General features: G+C 48.9%; 7 protein-coding genes across 7 annotated transcripts; 1 reads left to right on the top strand and 6 right to left on the bottom strand.

Moving 5' to 3' along the window:
* Positions 1-306: 306 nt before the first annotated feature.
* On the bottom strand, positions 307-1,305 carry Pdw03_0022 (Glycoside hydrolase/deacetylase, beta/alpha-barrel; the record flags this gene model as incomplete). The annotated part of the gene is made up of 2 exons (XM_066099479.1): positions 307-791; positions 852-1,305. 2 exons carry the CDS (start codon positions 1,303-1,305, stop codon positions 307-309), a joined length of 939 nt encoding a protein of 312 aa, XP_065957206.1.
* A 721-nt stretch (positions 1,306-2,026) lies between these two features.
* Pdw03_0021 (Tripeptidyl-peptidase sed1) lies at positions 2,027-4,185 on the bottom strand (the record flags this gene model as incomplete). Its single annotated transcript, XM_014679025.1, has 5 exons — positions 2,027-3,143; positions 3,208-3,328; positions 3,390-3,607; positions 3,660-3,923; positions 3,980-4,185. The coding sequence occupies 5 exons, from the start codon at positions 4,183-4,185 to the stop codon at positions 2,027-2,029; spliced, it is 1,926 nt and encodes a 641-aa protein (XP_014534511.1).
* A 1,844-nt stretch (positions 4,186-6,029) lies between these two features.
* Pdw03_0020 (Sensor histidine kinase/response regulator Fos-1/TcsA) lies at positions 6,030-8,177 on the bottom strand (the record flags this gene model as incomplete). Its single annotated transcript, XM_014679026.1, has 2 exons — positions 6,030-7,938; positions 8,017-8,177. 2 exons carry the CDS (start codon positions 8,175-8,177, stop codon positions 6,030-6,032), a joined length of 2,070 nt encoding a protein of 689 aa, XP_014534512.1.
* Positions 8,178-8,842: 665 nt separating this feature from the next.
* Pdw03_0019 (FAD dependent oxidoreductase superfamily) lies at positions 8,843-9,771 on the bottom strand (the record flags this gene model as incomplete). The annotated part of the gene is made up of 4 exons (XM_066099478.1): positions 8,843-8,965; positions 9,033-9,129; positions 9,203-9,600; positions 9,661-9,771. 4 exons carry the CDS (start codon positions 9,769-9,771, stop codon positions 8,843-8,845), a joined length of 729 nt encoding a protein of 242 aa, XP_065957205.1.
* Positions 9,772-10,766: 995 nt separating this feature from the next.
* Positions 10,767-13,279, top strand: Pdw03_0018 (Oligopeptide transporter OPT superfamily; the record flags this gene model as incomplete). The annotated part of the gene is made up of 8 exons (XM_066099477.1): positions 10,767-10,793; positions 10,864-11,046; positions 11,108-11,111; positions 11,175-11,665; positions 11,734-12,431; positions 12,485-12,699; positions 12,758-13,027; positions 13,080-13,279. The coding sequence occupies 8 exons, from the start codon at positions 10,767-10,769 to the stop codon at positions 13,277-13,279; spliced, it is 2,088 nt and encodes a 695-aa protein (XP_065957204.1).
* Positions 13,280-13,502: 223 nt separating this feature from the next.
* On the bottom strand, positions 13,503-14,894 carry Pdw03_0017 (Guanine deaminase, putative; the record flags this gene model as incomplete). The annotated part of the gene is made up of 1 exon (XM_014679030.1): positions 13,503-14,894. One exon carries the CDS (start codon positions 14,892-14,894, stop codon positions 13,503-13,505), a length of 1,392 nt encoding a protein of 463 aa, XP_014534516.1.
* A 497-nt stretch (positions 14,895-15,391) lies between these two features.
* Positions 15,392-17,529, bottom strand: Pdw03_0016 (C6 transcription factor, putative; the record flags this gene model as incomplete). The annotated part of the gene is made up of 2 exons (XM_014679031.1): positions 15,392-16,200; positions 16,260-17,529. The coding sequence occupies 2 exons, from the start codon at positions 17,527-17,529 to the stop codon at positions 15,392-15,394; spliced, it is 2,079 nt and encodes a 692-aa protein (XP_014534517.1).
* Positions 17,530-18,117: the final 588 nt, after the last annotated feature.

Below are 18,117 nucleotides of genomic sequence, written 5' to 3'. Positions count from 1 at the left end.
CTGCATTCAACTCGAAGTCAACGGTCACTTTGGGTGTTCGAATGTTGACGCGCCGCTGTGAATCAAGCGCCATGGACTCAATAGTTGGCACGGGACACCACTCAGTTTTGTTCCAAACACCTGCACTTCACGACTATCGAATTCCGATTCCCATCTTAACCCCAGATTCTTCATGCATAGAACTCTGAGTCGCGAGGGTCTTTAAGCCCCGCCAAATCTAATTCTCGCATGCCATGTACTGATGGATATCGATTTGATGCAAGTCAACCCATTCGATCGAATCGATCGAATCGAACGAATCGAATTCTAATCTTGATTCTTCTTCCATTCTGCCGCACAATCGCCAAATGTCACAAATTCAACCTCATCTCCCTGCTCTTTCAGCCACGAAATCATTCGATCAATCATTCCAACCACATGAGCCATTCCACTAGTATCTGGGTGTAGGACCAAAGGAAAGACAAAACCTGGCTCAGAATCTGCCTCAAGGGATTTTTCGACAGCCTCATTGAAGAGGAACTCAAACCTCGCCCTCCAATTTTGTTCAATGATGATCGGACTGACGAAGCCATGCGAATTCGGACTGCCGGGTAGGAACTGAAGTGGGGTCATGTCCTCCATATACCAATTGCACGGAATTTCAACCAAAGTCTGGGAAGTTCTGGCTGCAGGGGCAGGGAGGGGCTTCATCCACGCAGAAGCGGACTTGGAAGGCGAAAAATCAATGGCCGTAGGCTCTGACATGCGAGGGACGAAGTACAACGACGAATCATGATGCGTCAGAGATGAATCTGGTCTGATTTTAGTTATTTTTGTTTCTGGGGAGACACATATGAACCAAGTAAGCAGACCGTATAAAAATCCAAACTCTTCCAAGACTTGAATGGTGTGAGTTCGCAACTGATACAATGGCGCCCTCCATCCTCGAGGTTTCTTTCCGGTCAAGGCGGTTGCCAACTGTACACATTTGGCAATCACTTCTCTCTCCTGACATTCGGTCATTTGACTGGTGCCCTCGTGCGCATATCCATGGCAACCGATTTCGGCGCCCGACTGAACAATGGCTGTGGTCTCTTGTGGGAATGATTCCATTGAATGACCGGGCACAAACCAAGTCACCGAGGAACTAATTCCATGTTTCTTAAAGAGGCGCAATAAGCGTGGCACGCCCACTTGAGCTGCGAAAAAGCCACTGCTGTAATCGGCCAGATTCGTTGTATCCGAAGCACCAGTGCCTAGAAAGCCCGAGACGGCATCGAAATCCACGGAGAGGAGAACTTGGACTTTGGGTTTCTGGGAAGGCATTGCTCATCTGTGATCCTGTGGAGTGGTGAATCTGAACGAGGTACATTCAGAAACAAGACGTTCGAGTCAACTCTGGAAAACCCGACCCTTTGGATCCACCCCGCCATGGAGAGATATTGCCTTGACAACCTCAACTTTTTGTCTTGGTCAATCTTGAAATTCACATTATAGAAACAGGTGCTGACCTGGAGCTCAACCAGTCTGTTCGTATCCATTTTGCTTTCTACATCCTGTGATAGGGTATTATTTTCCAATCGATCTGATCGATACAAGACACTGTATGTGACTCTCCCCCAAAGTCCGAATCCTAGTCCGAGTCCGAGTCACTTCGAGTCACTTCGAGTCACATTTGTATGTGACCGGCTGAGTACATGTCTGTAGGGTGGCATCGACGTCCTCAGACAGAGAAATAAACGACATGGACGGAGCGGGATCGGGAACATGCATGTTGTCGGTCATATCTTCATAGAACGTAAATGTGGTAAGAGAAGTACGAAGATCGGCAGAGTTCTGCTCTCTAGTTCATTGTTTCTATCGTCAAATCTTGTCGGATAGATCCTGACCATGCTAGTCCGCTCAGACTGGTCGTTCATGCCAGTGGCATCAGCTCACCGTTCCTTGTGCCTATCAAAAGAACCTGCATCGAATTGCATCGAATTTTCAGTCTGTATTGTTCTAGGATGTGTCCACAAAAGCGGATATCGCCCTCCATTCAACTAGTCTACTGGCCCATAAAAACCCTCAAAAGTTCGGGATAGTTAGGGGTACCCAATCCGGTCACTGGATCCCAACCCTCGGTCGCAGAGAAGCCATCGGTCTTGCATCCTTCGTTTGTGCCCTTGGTCACGTCAAAGAACGCCTCCGGATGAGCATATAGGACAGGGTTGACAAAGCCAACAGTGGACTTGCCAGCCGTCAGTCGCTCCTCGTTGATACGAGTGAGGATTCCAGCAAATACAGGCGCAGAAGCTGATGTCCCACCAATCGACACGGCCATTCCTTTATTGTAGATGACGATTTTGTCTCCAATGGCAGAAACATCTGGATAGGCACGTCCGATCCGGTTGTAGATACCGTTATTCTCACCGAAGCTGCTGTTGTCCACACTCTGATAGTATGGATAAGGGGGCTTGGCCCTGTCAAAGTAATCGGCAACAGCCTGGGCCTGATAATCCGGCGCCTTGTAAATGTTGCTGAAGCCGCCCCCCGAGGGGAACCTAGTCACGGCTTGCTCCTTGTGATCTCTTGGCGAGGAACCTGTAGGGATTTCAGTAGCTCCCACCGCAGTAAGGTATGGGCAGGAGGCAGGGAAATCTGGAGCAAAGATTCTGCCATTTGGGCCAAGACAGTTGCTGGGGGTTGGGTCGCCCCCACGTCCGGCAACACCAGAATCACCCGACGCGACTACTACTGAAACTCCCATGGTACCCAGCTTCATAAATTCAGCACATTGTCGCCGCTGATAGGAAATGGGGAGGTCTGCTTCGGCGGATCCATAGGAAATCGAGATGACCTTCGGCGGGTCGTACACGCCACATTGCAAGGAGCCCTTGTAGCCTCCGTCTGCCAGATCGGGGTATGGAGGGTCCAAAGGCGAGAGGGCACTGCAATACGAGCCGTCAATCGCATCCAAGAAAGTGTTGAGGAAGCCACTGAAGGTGTAATTATCCTCGTAGTGCATATCATCGGTTTGGAAAAGAATGGAGTTCTGTGGCCAGATAATCGGGTAGGAGATTTGGAAGTCCAGATCGGATTCAGCCCCAGCATTGGAAAGGTCTGTAGGAGCTTTACCACCATCAACTGACTTGAGAGTTGGGTGTGTACCGTAGGGGATTTTCCTGCAGGAAAGTCAGTTCAAACCTCCAATCAACTTGACGAACGGTGATCTAGAAGGCGACATACCTGTACAGGTTCGAGAAGAACAGGTTTAAATCTTCTTGAGCGTAGACATCTCCGATGCTTTCAAAGATTCCTAATTCGTTTCCTTTGGTGGCAGAGTGGCCCTCACTGATGTTATACATCTCTGTAGGCTTGTCAGCATATTAAGTAGGGGGGGGGGGGGGTAATTTGTTCGGATCACTGACGTTTAATGCATTGGGGTGTAATTGCTTGGGAGCAAAATGATGAAGCCTCGCTCACCAGTTTCTCAATGGGTTGGGGGATCGGCTCCAGGATAGGGGGAATTCCACCCACGAAGCGTTTCTGCTTACCGGCCGATCTCCGGACACCAGTCACCTCCCGCAGAGAAATTCCAGGGGTGATGTAGTCGATGTGCTCACGCACGGAGGTCGGCAGGTAGTATCTGTGGTCAGAGGTCAGCGAGACTGTAGATCCAATCCAAATGACAGCCTTACTGGCGACAAGCCACGTGCGATCGGCCCGTTCCAGAATGTGAGTAGACATAGTACTTTGTGTGCAGCAAATTCTCGAGCTCCTCGGCATCGGCGTCAAGTTGGATCCATTGCTTGTTGGTTGACTGCGTGATGCGGTCTTTTGATATACCAGCCGACTCCAACCAAGAACGCACATCATGCACAGCCTTTTCAGTCGGAGCAAACAGGTCGTACACTTGATCGGTAGACAAGTGCTGTCCATAGCGGCTCGAGTTGGGATTGGACCTGGACAAATCCATGTCAGTATCAGACGGTTGGGTATCCATTGCGTGAGTTCATACAAATCCATAAGTAGCTCATGGCCATAGTCCAGGTTAGACTGGGTCAACCCGATTCGCACAGGTAGTGACACATTCCCATCGAGCTTCTTGCCTTCCACCCACGATTTTGGGATTGAATCACGGCGCTCGTGCAATTGAAATTCGTGAGCCGTTGGTATCCCCATCACACTGGCCGCTAGGGCATAAAGAATGATGAAGGATTTCATGGTAATGGTATTCGCAAGAGTTTGCCAGTTCAGCTTCCCTCTTTCGAACTTGCGAATCAAGTCAAAACGACCCACGGCGGACAAGGCATACTTTTATAGCATCTCCATTCCTGTAGGGTGGGCCTGGATAGGGCTTTTAGGGTCGAAATTAATTCGATTGGACTGAAATCACCCAAGAGGAAAGTCTGCCAGTCGAATGATGCTAAGGACCCCAGCAAACCAAACGGGGTAAGGACAGAGCTTATCTTGCGTCTCATGGAATTGTCTGAGCCTGCGAATATCTTGGTGAGGATTGAACATCGGGGTGAAGTTCCTCGGAGCCATTCATCCAACAAGATCAAACCCAATCGATATCCCTCGGAAGGTGAAGGCAGGTCACACGGGGTCCGTATGAGAATCATTGACACGGATAGTATAACTTCTCCCTAATGGGGGTTGCGTTCTTCGGCGACTTTTCGAAAATGGCGTTGCTACAACCCCTCAAGTCAACGACATTCAAGACATTTTGAAACATGTATCTTTGTCGTCCGTCGGAGTCCACAGGCCATTGGCGTTGAACCTCCGAACGGGGGTCTGAGCAATTACAGTCCGAGATAACAAAAAGGCTGTATTGGAAGAAAATGCATGACCTCATGCGAAAATAAAACATTCTCAGCGTTGTACCTCGGGAGAAAAGTACCCCTGAAGGATTGACTCGCAACTAGACGATGAAAATGCAACCATCGGATGATTCAACGCAGAAGGCTTGAGCAACAAGACGTCGAGGACTGTCTGGTGGAAGTGTGGAGAGACAATTTCTTGAAAAAAAATTATCATAAAATAAAACAACATAGAAAAAAAAAATAACGCTTCCGTCGAATCGTTGTCACAGGTTCTTCTCGTCATGATTTGATGCCAAAATCAGCTCGACGATCCTGATTCACCACGTAACACTTCCCGCATGTGTTGGACGAAGTTATGAAATGCCGTGAAAAACAAGAATTGAGGAATTGGATTGGTTTGAGATCAAGCCCCAGCTTAAAGCCGTACTGTGAATGTAAAGCATTATCTTTTTCTTGAAATCCAGACAGCGAAACTAGCGGGGATACTTGCCCAGATAGGAAAAAATGGTCAAAGTCCAGTCTTATGCAATCTGCATACTTTGGATCCATTTACGATTAAAAACGATTGGTTGCTATTCCAACGCCACGGACACTACGGGGGATGATTCTTGCATCGATTCTTGCATCGATTCTTGCATGGCACCTGTTATCCACCCACTACGCGACTGCCTAAACTCCACAGATGGAGGATGATTCCATGAGTGGCATTAAAGGGTTGATTCAGAAGACCACCCAAGGCTGCATGAGTGTAACGTCGGTAGCAGAAGCACAGTTTTATGTGTCTTCTCCAGGCGTAAATCATGCAAGCCATAAGAATAGGGTAGCTCTTGGGGCATATCGTGTGAGCGGAACTTTATTATGTCGGATGGCATTGCCGTCAATATTCGGGTGCGGATAATTAGCGGATAAACGAGAACGGGGAACGGGGAAACGGATATCTCAATGTAGAAGAAGTCGTGACCGTCCCAGAAATCAAAAACATTGCAAGGACGTGGTTGTCAAATGTCCTTTTGGCGGACTGTTGTCCAAAGGGTTCAAGGGAAAATGGCGACACTTCTGCTGCATCGATCAGAACACGTGGTTGGAAATTCTCAACCTGACAGTTCAACCACACAATCTCTCGTCCATGACGCTGACACGGGTCTATTTCAGTTGCCGTGCCTTGATCACATCGAAAGACGGCTTCATAAAGGCGATTTGATATTCGGGGGCACCGTTCCCTCTCAGTTTGCGAACAACCAATCAGGGTCCGCACCATTTCCATAATAAATCCACTAGCTGCTGCCGATGCAAGGGCTTAGCGATGTAATCGTTCATCCCCTTGGCCAGATACGCCTCTGCATCTCCCTTGAGCGCATTGCCTGTTAATGCGAGGATGGGCACATCAAGTTTCATCCGTCGAATGTGCTCTGTGGCGGTCAATCCGTCCATGACGGGCATGCTGATGTCCATCAAAATCACACTATAGGTCAAAGGCTTCTGCTTGACCATACGCACTGCTTCCGCTCCGTCCCAGGCAGCATCAACACGCTTGAAACCCAAGTTGCTGAGAAGTTTTAACATTACAAGTTGATTGACTTTGTTGTCTTCAACGAGAAGAATGTGTTTATGGGGCGCGATCTTCTGGAGCGATGCGGAATTATCCAACGCCTCAGGCGTGCCCGATCGCAAGCTCTGCTTCACTGGAGACACTGGCGAGGTGAGGCGAGCCATCTTAGCGGTCATCCAGAACACGCTACCAGGACCGTCGGGGTTGGCGTGGAATCCAACCGCTCCATCCATCAATTCAGCCAAGCTCTTGCATATTGAAAGACCAAGACCAGTACCCTGGTATCTTTTTGCGGCCGTGTCTGCGAATCGCGTGAAGGGGGTGAAAAGGGTGCTCGTGGCATCTTCAGGTACGCCGATACCAGTGTCCACTACCTGCGTGGAAATCACATACATATCAGGGTCCTTTTCATCAATGGCATAAGCGGCATGAACTCGAACATAGCCACTCTCAGTGAACTTGACTGCGTTGGTGACCATGTTTTGGAGAACTTGACGGAATCGCAGCGGGTCCCCTTTCAGATTTGAAGGAAATCCCTCGCTAACACCGCCCATGATTTGCACACCAGGCTTGAGCGCCGATTGACAATTGCGAACCACAGCAGAGATCACGTTGGGGATGTTGACAACGTCGGGGTTTAAGGGGAAGGTTCCCGATGATAGCTTAGAATAATCTAGCACATCATTAATGACCTGCAGCAAGATCGAAGTTGAGTCTTCAAGTATGCACCCAAATTCCCGCTGGTCATCAGTTAATTCGGTCCTCAGTAGCATGGTCAAAGCCAATAGCATTCCGTTCATCGGGGTGCGCAATTCGTGGGACATGTTGGCCAAGAAGTCAGACTTTAGCTTGGCAGATTCCTCAAACGCGTCAATCAAACGGGCCTCTGTGGCTCGGCGTTCGGTCATGTCGCGGGTAACTTTCACGAATCCCACATGGCTGCCATTCTGATAGATGGCGGTGATCATGACATTGGCCCAAAACCGGGTGCCATCCTTGCGGTAACGCCAGCCCTCATCCTCAACTTTTCCTTCTTGTAAACAGACCTCCAGCTCGCGGGTGGGCTTTTTCATTTCGCAGTCAGCGCGACCGTAAAAGACGGAGAAATGTTGGCCGATGATCTCGGATGATGTGTACCCCTTCAAGATGGCGGCGCCAGAATTCCATGTTCCAATATGACCGCGCGTGTCCAGCATGAAAATGGCATAATCCCTCACCGTGTCGACCAAGATTTTGTAGGTTTCGTTGAGATAGGTCTGTTCGCTCATGGAATTCGATCTGTTCGGTCGGTGTTCGGTCCGCTGGGCTTCAAGGAGCACGTAAATCAGGGAGTCTTCTTCAAAGATGGGTGTCACATTGAGTGAAAAGAAGGCGTCGATTAATTCCACATGAACACGCTTGATGACCTGCACTTCGCGAGTTGATATGGCAGTGCCGAGGGCACCACTCAGGGAGGCGATGTCGGGGGCTGGGAGGATGGAGAGAGGAAGATCGTATACATTCGTTGCCAACAGTTGGTCTCGTGGGCACTTGAAGATTTCCACATGACTGTTGGACACTTCGACAATTCGTAGGGCGCCGTCTAATACGAGAGTGGGTTTACTGCGGAGGTTACAGAGGTTAATGGAATAATTTTGGGAGGGGGGATAATCCTTCCCAAGATCTCACAGGGGTTCTCACGGTGTAAATCGATAGATGCGACTTAGAGATTCAGACGCAATGGGCTGTTTCAGGTCTTTACTCTCAATATTCACGTCACCCTCAGCCGGAGGAGTGATCACCATAGCGACATTGTTCATAGGATAGTCGATACTCAGGTGGAGCATCTGATCCACAGGCATATTGCTAACAGCCTGGGAGGAAGTGAGGATGTCATTCAAAAAGATTTGTCCGATTTTGAAATGATGTAGGGATAAGAATAAGGATGATGAATCCTTTTTGAAACCGGGATTTGAAGAAAAGCTGAGGAAGAGTCAAGGAAGAAGTTGAGTGGACGGGAGAGATGACCGGCTGTCCATTAATTCCAGTAATTCCAGTAATTCCAGTAATTCCAATAATTTCCAATAATTCCAGGCCAAGGTGGATTACAGAAGAAAACAAGATGCATTAAATCATTGAAACTATTAAACCTGTGATAACAATTTGAAGAAACAATAATGCCATGTTGGATACTCTATCCCTCACACTTTCTAAACTTCTCTCCTCTCTATCCAAGGGTATCTTGTATACTCCCCGGGAGATGCACAGATGCACGTAGATATGTAGATATGTATATATAAAATATACGTAGTGATCTGTGGACATACGTACATCTCTACGTGCTTTGTAATGCTCTGTTTCATCCAAAAATACAATGAGGGGCAACCTTAGAACGGCAATAACTCGGGTCCTTTGCGTGTACTCCGTACTAGATACTTATATGTACATGGATGAATGTTGTGCGTCAGTTTTAGTCTTAACAAGTCCACTAGACGGATACACATCAGTGAAGAGAATCGGCTTCTATCTACAAGATCACATTTTCACGCTCAGTCCTCTCCACCATCTTGACCAGCGCAGCTGCAACCCCATAGGAAAAGGTATACCCACCACCCCCAAACCCATAGGCTGACAGCACTACCCGGCTACCCTTTTGCTCCGAGTCGAGACGGAAAACCTCCTTTTCGGGATGGTCGGATTCCAATGATGTAACTCACCTTATCTGCAGCCGGGTGTTCGGGAACAATTTCAGGAGCCAACCGATGCGCGCGTGCAATCTCATCCCTTGCAATTTTCATGTCGACTTCAGGTGACCTGGAGAGGTCAGCTTCAAACGAATTACCCAGAGGTTTGGGATTTTCATAGGATTTTCATAGGATTTTCATACAGGTTGCCTTGTTGCTTCACTCCACCGAGGACCACCCCGTTTGACAGAGGCCGAGGAATCACATAGGTATATTCCGTGCCATTTCGGAAGTGGAGTGTGTTGCATTGATCAGTGGCTAGAAACACATTCTGCCCTCGCTCCGGGAAACAGTTGTCATCTTGCACATCCGTCAGGGTTTTACTGCCCCATCCGCTTGCATTAATAAATATTCGTGATTCCGGAAACATCTCATACAACTCCTGGAGAGATTCAACCCTTTGGCGGATAAAGCGACTCCCAAGAGACTCAACCTGTCTCCTCAGATAAGGCATGTGTCTCGTGGGATCTGTGACAAGCGTTTCATATGCCCAGGCACAATTGAAATTGGGTGCAAATTCATCAGCACTCATCTCACGGAACTAGACAATACGGATAATGTTAGAGTCGATCAAGCTGCAATTCTATGGAGTACAAGGTACCTTGGAGAGTACCGTCTTACCCCAGATCGCCGAGTCAGGGGTAGGTTTTTGTTCGAGGTACTCTCGTGCGTGGACAATGCTCACTCCTGCCTCGGGACTATCTTGTGCCATCTTGAGGAGGATACGATGTGTGACAGCTTGAAGGTACCGTTAATCGGGAGTAATGCCCCCAGCGGCATGCCACGCCGCTCCTGCCCACGCCGATGCATAGTAAATATGCCTGTCTCCCGGTAGATATTCGGCCACCAATACCACGGGGAATCCATTCAACAGCAATTGCCGGGCAATCGCACAACCAATGATCCCCGCGCCAAGAATTACAATGAGTCTTTGGGAGAAAGGCACCTCATTGGTATTAGATCGGCCGTATTCACCCATCGTGCGGGGAGGGGAGTACAAGGTTCGGGTGAGATGTGAGATCACCACTTCGCCTGAGGTCCTACGTAAGTTTCCCAAAACTGGACCACCCTTTTAGGATAACTCCAAGGCAATCGAATCAACCAATATGGGGTGGCTTAGAGTAAAGAGTAAATATATCTTCAAATTTCCCGGAAACACAGAGGAAAGGGGGGGGGGGGGAGAGAAAACCCTCAGCCTCTTAGGGTTTCGAGCTTTTAAGCCTCCAACGTGGCATTTCTACTTTGTATGTTTCAAACGTTTTTTTTTTCGAGTTTTTCGATTTAATGCGACGATTTCAGATAAAGGAACGAATTTCACACAAATTCGAAGCTGTACCTTACTTTGGCAATTATAAAGTGGGTCGACAACGGCTTCTTCCGACGTCGCATCCTTCGTCAAGTCACTTTTTCTCCTTCCAACATCCATTTACCCCATTCCTATCCAATAGAACGGAATCTGGGGAGATAGTGATGTGATAGATGCCCATATGCCCCTTCTCTATTGGTGATTTTGTTAGCTCACCCGTGGACATCCCTGTATAGAGTACTCCGTACTCCGTATCTGGAAACACTTCATGCAGCCATCGGTACCCAATCGGTCTAATATTCGGCTCAAGCCGACTCAACATTAATTTGGGGGCTAATTGGGTTCTTCTCCCTTGCTTCAGGGGAAGCCTAGGGGCAAGGATCCTGCAGAGGACCGGGTTCATGATGGAAAGGGCTGAGAAGAGCCAGGTGGGTGTCCGTTTTGAGATTGATCCTCCCCACATATCTTGGTAATTTGACAAAGCGTTTCATATCTCAGACCGCCCTCTCGGATCAAGATGGAATTTACACTCTTCACGATCGGGATGCCGAGAAGATCCTGCCCTATGAAGCCGATGATTCGCCTTTCCCGGAGGTGCGGGCTGTAATCCAGCCAGTCAATGACTTGACGCTACCTGTCAACACGGTTCGCATGTGGACCATTGGTATTGTGTTTACTATCGTATGTTTTTATCATTAATGTGACTGAAGGATTGGCAACAAAACACTGACCACCGGCACAGGTCGGTAGTGGACTGAACCAGTTCTTCAGCTTATGACAGCCCAGTGTGAATATCAGTGCGCTCGTAGCACAATTGCTAGCCTTCCCTCTGGGATGTGCCTGGGCGAAATGGATTCCCCTCGGAGTGCTGAATCCCGACCGGCAATTCAATATCAAGGCTTTGATCACAATCATGGCCAACGTCTCCATTGGCTCTGCTGCTGCAACTCAAGTTATTGAAGCGCTTGTCAAGTTCTATAACATGCCATCGCATGGTGGATTTGAAGTTCTACTGTGTATTACTACGCAATTGTTTGGATTTGGCTTAGCCGGCATGGCCTCGCGCTGGCTAGTTGGCCCAGCATCGATGGTTTGGCCGCAGGTGTTGTCAAATGCAGCACTTTTGACCACCCTCCACTCTCAATCCGATACTATCGCAGATGGCTGGCGGATCACACGTCTTCGCTTCTTTCTCTATGTTTTCATCTGTGGCGCCATCTGGTACCTCGTCCCGGGTTATCTCTTTACGGGTCTCAGCACCTTTGCCTTCATCTGCTGGATCGTGCCATCCGATGTAGTGGTGAATCAACTCTTTGGACAAAGACCACCGGACTGGGGATGTCGGTCTTGACCTTCGACTGGGCCCAGGTGGTCTATGCCAATCAGAGCCCCCTACTTGTTCCCTTCTGGGCTGGCCTTAATGTGATGGGATCATTTACGCTCTTTTTTTGGCTAGTGTGCCCACTCGTTTATTATACCAACACGTGGTGTTCCGCACACCTGCCACTGCTCAGCTCCAACACCTTCGATAACACAGGAATTCCTTATAACACCAGTCGCATCATGGGCGCGGGCGGGAGTTTTGACCAAAGCGCTTATCGGAACTATTCTCCCATGTTTTTACCGGCTGGCTACGCAATCACATTCGGTGTAGCCTTTGCTAATTTGACGGGCATCTTCTTCCACGTCGCGTTGTACCATGGCAAAGACTTGTGGCAACAATGGAAGGGCACCAGTAAACACGATGTCCATAGTCGGCTGATGTCGTCATATCGGGTCGTACCTTGGTGGTGGTTTGCTGCAGTAACTGTCCTGATGTTTGTCTTGAGCATTGTGACCAACGAAATGTGGCACACAGGCTTACCGGCATGGGGTGTGCTGGTGGCATTCGTGTTGCCAGTCGTCTACTTTATCCCTGTAGGAGTCTTCAAAGCTCTCACTAATATCAGCAGTAATCAACTCAACCTGCTCACGGAGTTCGTTGGCGGATATACCTTTCTCGGACAGCCAGTGGCCAACATGGCTTTCAAATTCGATGGCTACGTCGCCGTCCAGCAAGGACTCGAGTGAGTTGCATAATGTTCCAAAACACAATTGACACGAATTAACAGCGCATTAGATTTGTCGCTGATATGAAGTTGGCTCATTATATGCACATCGCCCCACAGCTTTCAGTTGTAACCCAAGGCCTTGCCACCCTCATCGGAGCTATCGTTCAATGTGGTGTGACAGTGTTCATGATCACCAGAATTGATGGCGTGTGCGCCCCTGAGGCCGAGGGAAACTTCATCTGTCCTCACGGAAAGGTTACATACTCTTCGTCTCTCATTTGGGGTGAGTTCTATTAGATTGTCGATGCGCTACTCGGTTATACAGCTGACCATTCTTCCAGGTGCTGTTGGCCCAGGCCGATTGTTTTCTTCCGGGCAGATATATAGCAATTTGCTTTGGTTTTTCCTAGTTGGACCTGCGGTGGTCATTACTACCTATCTTCTAGGTCGTCGTTGGAAAGCTGCCAACTATGTATCCTGGCCTGTCGCTTTCGGTGCAATGAGCCAAGTCCCACCTGCTACAGGTATCAGCTTCTCCTCGTGGTGGATAGTCAACTTGATATTCAACGCTATCCTCCGTCGCCACAAGCCCGCATGGTGGTCGAAATATAGTTTGTTAATCATTTCTCCTTCATCCTCGCTTATTTTACTGATTGTCTGCAGATTATGTGTTATCCGCCGCACTAGACTGCGGCGTTGCAGTCGCGACCGTAATCATATTCTTCTGCACCACTCTCCCAGCTGGTTCGTTGAGCTGGCGGGGAAATACTGTATCGAAAACCACAGCCGACGGCAAAGGCACGCCCTACATGGGCTTGCCAGCGTGTGGCTACTTTGGCCCCCCGAAGGGAACTTGGGAGTGACTAGCGTCTTTCTACCTCCATCTATTGCCGTAATTAATAGGTGTTGTGTGCACGTGGCCTCTTTTATATATCCAGATAAATACACAACACCTAGAGTATACAGGAGTTGAACACAGTCCTTCAGATACCCCTGCCAACTGGGCTAGGGGGGAGGGGATTGGCGTTTATTCTCAGAGTGTAATTCATAGATGTATCACCTCTCCTCATAACCTGAGGCTGATCATCACACTTTGACCGATCGACCGCTCACATAGACTTTGACAATATTTCGATCATCCCCCGTCATCAAAAACTTCTCAAATATCTCCTGGATGGTATCTTCATCTTCGACTGGGCTCATCACTCCCGGTTGGTCAAGATCAGTGGTATGAACTTCGAGTGCATCAAACTCTTTGCCAACTGCAAAGTTACCGACTCGGTCATCAAGACCACACACTTGCGCACCACCCATAGTGGCGAGAAAGAAACCCTCGCGCAAAGAAAGTGCAGAGTCCCGTCCTTGTGTCAACATCTGCTGCGCATTCGATACAATGAAAGCCTGTTTCATGGCATCCAGTATGGATGACGAGTAGCCACCACCACTATCGGTACCCAGGCCCACCTTAATACCGCGGCGTAGATACTCTCGCACAGGTGCTACCATGAAATCCTGCATGGTGGTGTTAGAAATTGGGCAGTGGGCAACCCCACAGCCAAGCTGCTGGATGCGGCGCATCTCTCCTTCTTGTAGAAAGATACAGTGGGCAAGAATGGATCGATCATTCAACAGACCATATCGCTGATAGAGATCAGCTTCCGTATCAAAATCTGGAAAGAGCTGACGCGTGAACTCGATCTCCTGTTTTGCTTCATTGAAATGGGTTTGTATTGGAAGATCGGGATGTTCACGGGCGATGGCACCAATCCCGTCCAACAATTCCGGCTCACAAGATATCGCAAAGCGTGGCGTTAGGATTGGTCTAATCAAATGGTATGCTGGATCAAGTTTCTGAATATGGTGAATGAGCTCACGTGTTTCGTGTAGTGAGTCGGACACCGATGGATCCCGATACCAGTCCGGGGCATTCCGATTCATGTTGCACTTGCCCACCAGAGCGCGCTGTCCTTTTTCAAAGCAGACATCAGCCAAAATTCGAGATGCCTGTCCATGATTTGAGCCGTAATATGATGCGGTGGTAATGCCCTGTTGCAAGAATCCCGTCACGCAAGAGGCGTACATGCGTTTGGCATATTCCGGATCTTGGAACTTGGCCTCATGTGCAAAAGTGACCTTATTCAACCAGTCGAGCAAGGAAATCCCTCTTCCGACACCACGCTGTGCCCACTGAGGTGCATGGTTGTGCGTATCAACAAAGCCGGGGCAAAGGAATTCCCCACGCTTGAGATATTTCACTGGGAAGACATCGGGCACATGGCCATTTTCTGAGACAACGGAATTGATCTGATCCAATTCCACATTTGCTTGTAATTTTTGGATTTTGCCATCGGTTCCCACAATCAAAATGCAATTCTCTAAGATCTCAAGCTCGTCCAGACTTCGAGAATGGATTACCGTGCCGTGAAAGGCGAGGGGCAGCCCAGAAGCCGGGTTGGTGTTCTTGTCTAGTTCTTTCATGATACACAAGACGGTGAAGCAACGATAATCGATAATTATTTATAGTTCTGTAGAATTTAGAATGGTGATGAAGTTGGAAGAGCGCTGGAGTTGAGAGGGGCATTAATAATCGGCATTTGCTGTCCACTTGCACAGAGCCTGAACGTCCAGAAACAACCTGTGATTGTGACAGTCCTTAGTATTCTAGCAGACATCCACGAATCAGCGTCCTATGCCTCAAATTTAAAGACTTTATTTCTCTCGATTAACTGGGAGCCATAATTGTTGGTTCAGATCCATCTTCATCTCTGTCTTAGATGTCTGACCATGAACTCTATAACTAAAGATTAGATCACAGATACCGAAATGTTTCTTAATCTGATGAGTCTAGTCTGTGCTGGATTGTGACAAAACTCGCAAAGTTTGAACATGGAAAAAAAAAAAAAAAGCCTGACCCGATAGAAAACTCCGTCTACCTTCGAGAGAAGCACGGTTTGAATACAGAGAAAGATATTCGTTCAAAGAGTATAGTAGGATGCCATCTCCTCTTGGAACCAATTATAGGAGTAGAAGAGTTGTTCCGCCATCTGTGGATCGATAATCGGGACAGTCCCACTACCATCCACGAGTAACACGTCGTCGAGAACGGGAGCGAGTGGGACTGGAAGCGGAGGGGGTGCGGCCAAAGACAGTGGATGTGGTGGAAGGAGTGCAGGTGGTGGAGGCGGTGGGTGTAGTTGCGGTTGATGTCGTGGGTAATGGTGATGTGGCTGCTGTTCTAATTGCTGTTGCTGATAAGCCATTTGGCTGAAGATCACGGTGGTCTGGTGTCGGAATGTCTCTGCCAACCGGTCCACCCCAGGCCGGCGCTTGCCGAATTCATCCAGGAGTACAACAACAGCCTGAATACCACGTCGTATCTTCTGTTCTTCGGGGTGCCAAGGCGCAGGCTGAGACTCGCGTGACGAGCGCGCATTCTGCTCAAGGCACCACAGAATGGTGATACCCGCGAAGTAAACTTGACTCAGTGTTAACCAGATCCATTTCAGCTTGCCGGCCGAATAGCTGTCCCAATATGATAGAATGACTTGGATACTAGATTCGCCACAGCTAATGATACTGGTTGTGTCAGGAGTCGGATTACGAGGGCTGGGGCGGTACATCAAGAGAAGGGTTGTGTAATAGAGATAATCGTAATAAGAGGTCGAGTAGAGAAGTGCGGATGGATATACTGGGGCCGTCATGCGCCAGTCATCAACCTCATGGCGGAATCGATCCAGCGTGGCGGTCGCTTCTTGGGGTGATAGTCGTGGCAGGCTGCTATATACTACAGGCGAAACAGTCAAAGGAAAAGAAAACGTAGACGAGAGGCAAGATTCTACTTACAGTATTGATAGATGCGCGAAAAAATCCGCCGCAGACGCGTCACCTGCAAGGGAATCGTCATCGTGCTGGCGCCAGGTGCTTCGGTTTCATCGTCATTGAGTTCCCGCAGAAGACCCACGCTAATATCGTCGTCGGCAATCCCAAGTGGCCGACCCAAGGTGCTAGCGATGAGGCGATCCAGGTTGTAAAGACTCCAAAAAGCACGCTTGGCCATCTCTTCCTCGGCAATGCTAGGATACGAACGTGTTTTGTGCAAACCCATACTAATCGACAATCTCATTGCCGCACCCAATACGTGCCAAATGCTGGGGCCAGCCGTCGCAAACATGGTATACAAGGCCAATCCCAGCAGTGCCCGCACTGCCGGCAAGTCTTCATTTTGCAGTGCCAGTGGGAGCGTCTCCTGGCTGGCATGGTAAAATTCAGCTGCCTGGTTCGGGTTCGCAGACCCAATCAGAAGCGAAATGGCGATGATGATGTGATAAGAGTAATGCATTTCTGGCGACGGAACACCACCAGTATAGATATGTCGCAGGTTGGCCATAAACTCCGGTCGAGACAAGAAGGGGTATTGGTATCCCACACTATCGAAATATTGTCCGGCTAGCCTTTCCGCTTCCTCTAACGACGACAATCGCATGATTCTCGGCGCGGAGGAAGGTCGTGCGACCGACGGCCGGCGATGCTCCAGCTGATCGCGAAAGATCTCGCCGATGTTAGGGAGTTCGGTGCCTACTCCCGTTGATGCCTGCGAGGGTCCTGCCGTCACAGAAGAACCACCACTGTCGGCAGGGCTCGGCATTGAGGTAGGACGATTACCCACGGTCGCAATCATAGCGGGTACCTGATACCACCAATCCGGATCTCCCTCGCTGTCGACTGGTGTCCCCGTCGGCAATTCCGCCACAGAGAGGCCGGACTTGCGGCGTACGACCTCCTCTAGCCATCTTACTCGTTTCTGCAGATTCTCCAGTTGATCTCGGGGAACAGAGGCGCTAGCGATTTGAGGACCGGGTGGGGGTATGGTGCATCGGACTCCGGCACGGGTGCAGGCGGAACAATTGGGGTATCGAAAGTCACATTTCTTCTTCCTTTTGCGACAAAAGTCACAGGCTGTTGATACTCGTTTACTGCGAGTATGGCTCGAGACATCTATAGACTCATGATGAACAGGAGGTGCTTGAGGCCAGGTTGGGGTATAAGTATTAATCGAATCCAAGCGGAATTTTCCCAGCTGATCGCGGAAATCCTTATTTCCAGATGTGCTCATGGTCGGGGGTCACTTGAGCTATCCATTTCCCACATCCACCGATGGTCATTGAAGCAAGCACATATACATCGTACTGTACTTTTGTATTGTTGAAGAAAGAAAGATGTGAAAAGTGGGGGAGGAAGAGCTTAACCCATCCCCGGGGTTACTTTCGCTTACATAGGCGAAGCGCTGATGGCCGAAAGAGTTGTCATTCTGCGTACGTTTCTTTTCTATCAAACCGAGTATTTTTCTATACTATCTCAATCTTGACACACTTGATGTATTCCTACTTGATTATCCTTGTTTCCTCGGGCTTATCTTGAGGCTCTTAGGGTTTACTTTGCATTTCCTCGGCAGTCGATTATATCGGCAAGTAACGATTTACAGTGAGGTCTCTCACCCGATGGAAAGTGTTTAATAAAGGCTCAAATTTCAATCGCCCAATCTCCAATCAATCTGATAGGTTCGATTCCTCTCCTCTTCCACAGAGCAAGTTCCCCTGAGCCGCGGGAAGCATCGAAACATGGAAAATAACAGGAACTGATCTATGAGCACTGATCTATAAGCACTGATCTATAAGCACTGATCTACATTGTATAGGCCTGA

Source organism: Penicillium digitatum, chromosome 4, assembly GCF_016767815.1.
Source record: "Penicillium digitatum chromosome 4, complete sequence".
Taxonomy (NCBI): Eukaryota; Fungi; Ascomycota; class Eurotiomycetes; order Eurotiales; family Aspergillaceae; genus Penicillium; species Penicillium digitatum.
Note: the sequence above shows the minus strand (reverse complement) of the source record. Positions and strands in the feature narration are given on the sequence as shown.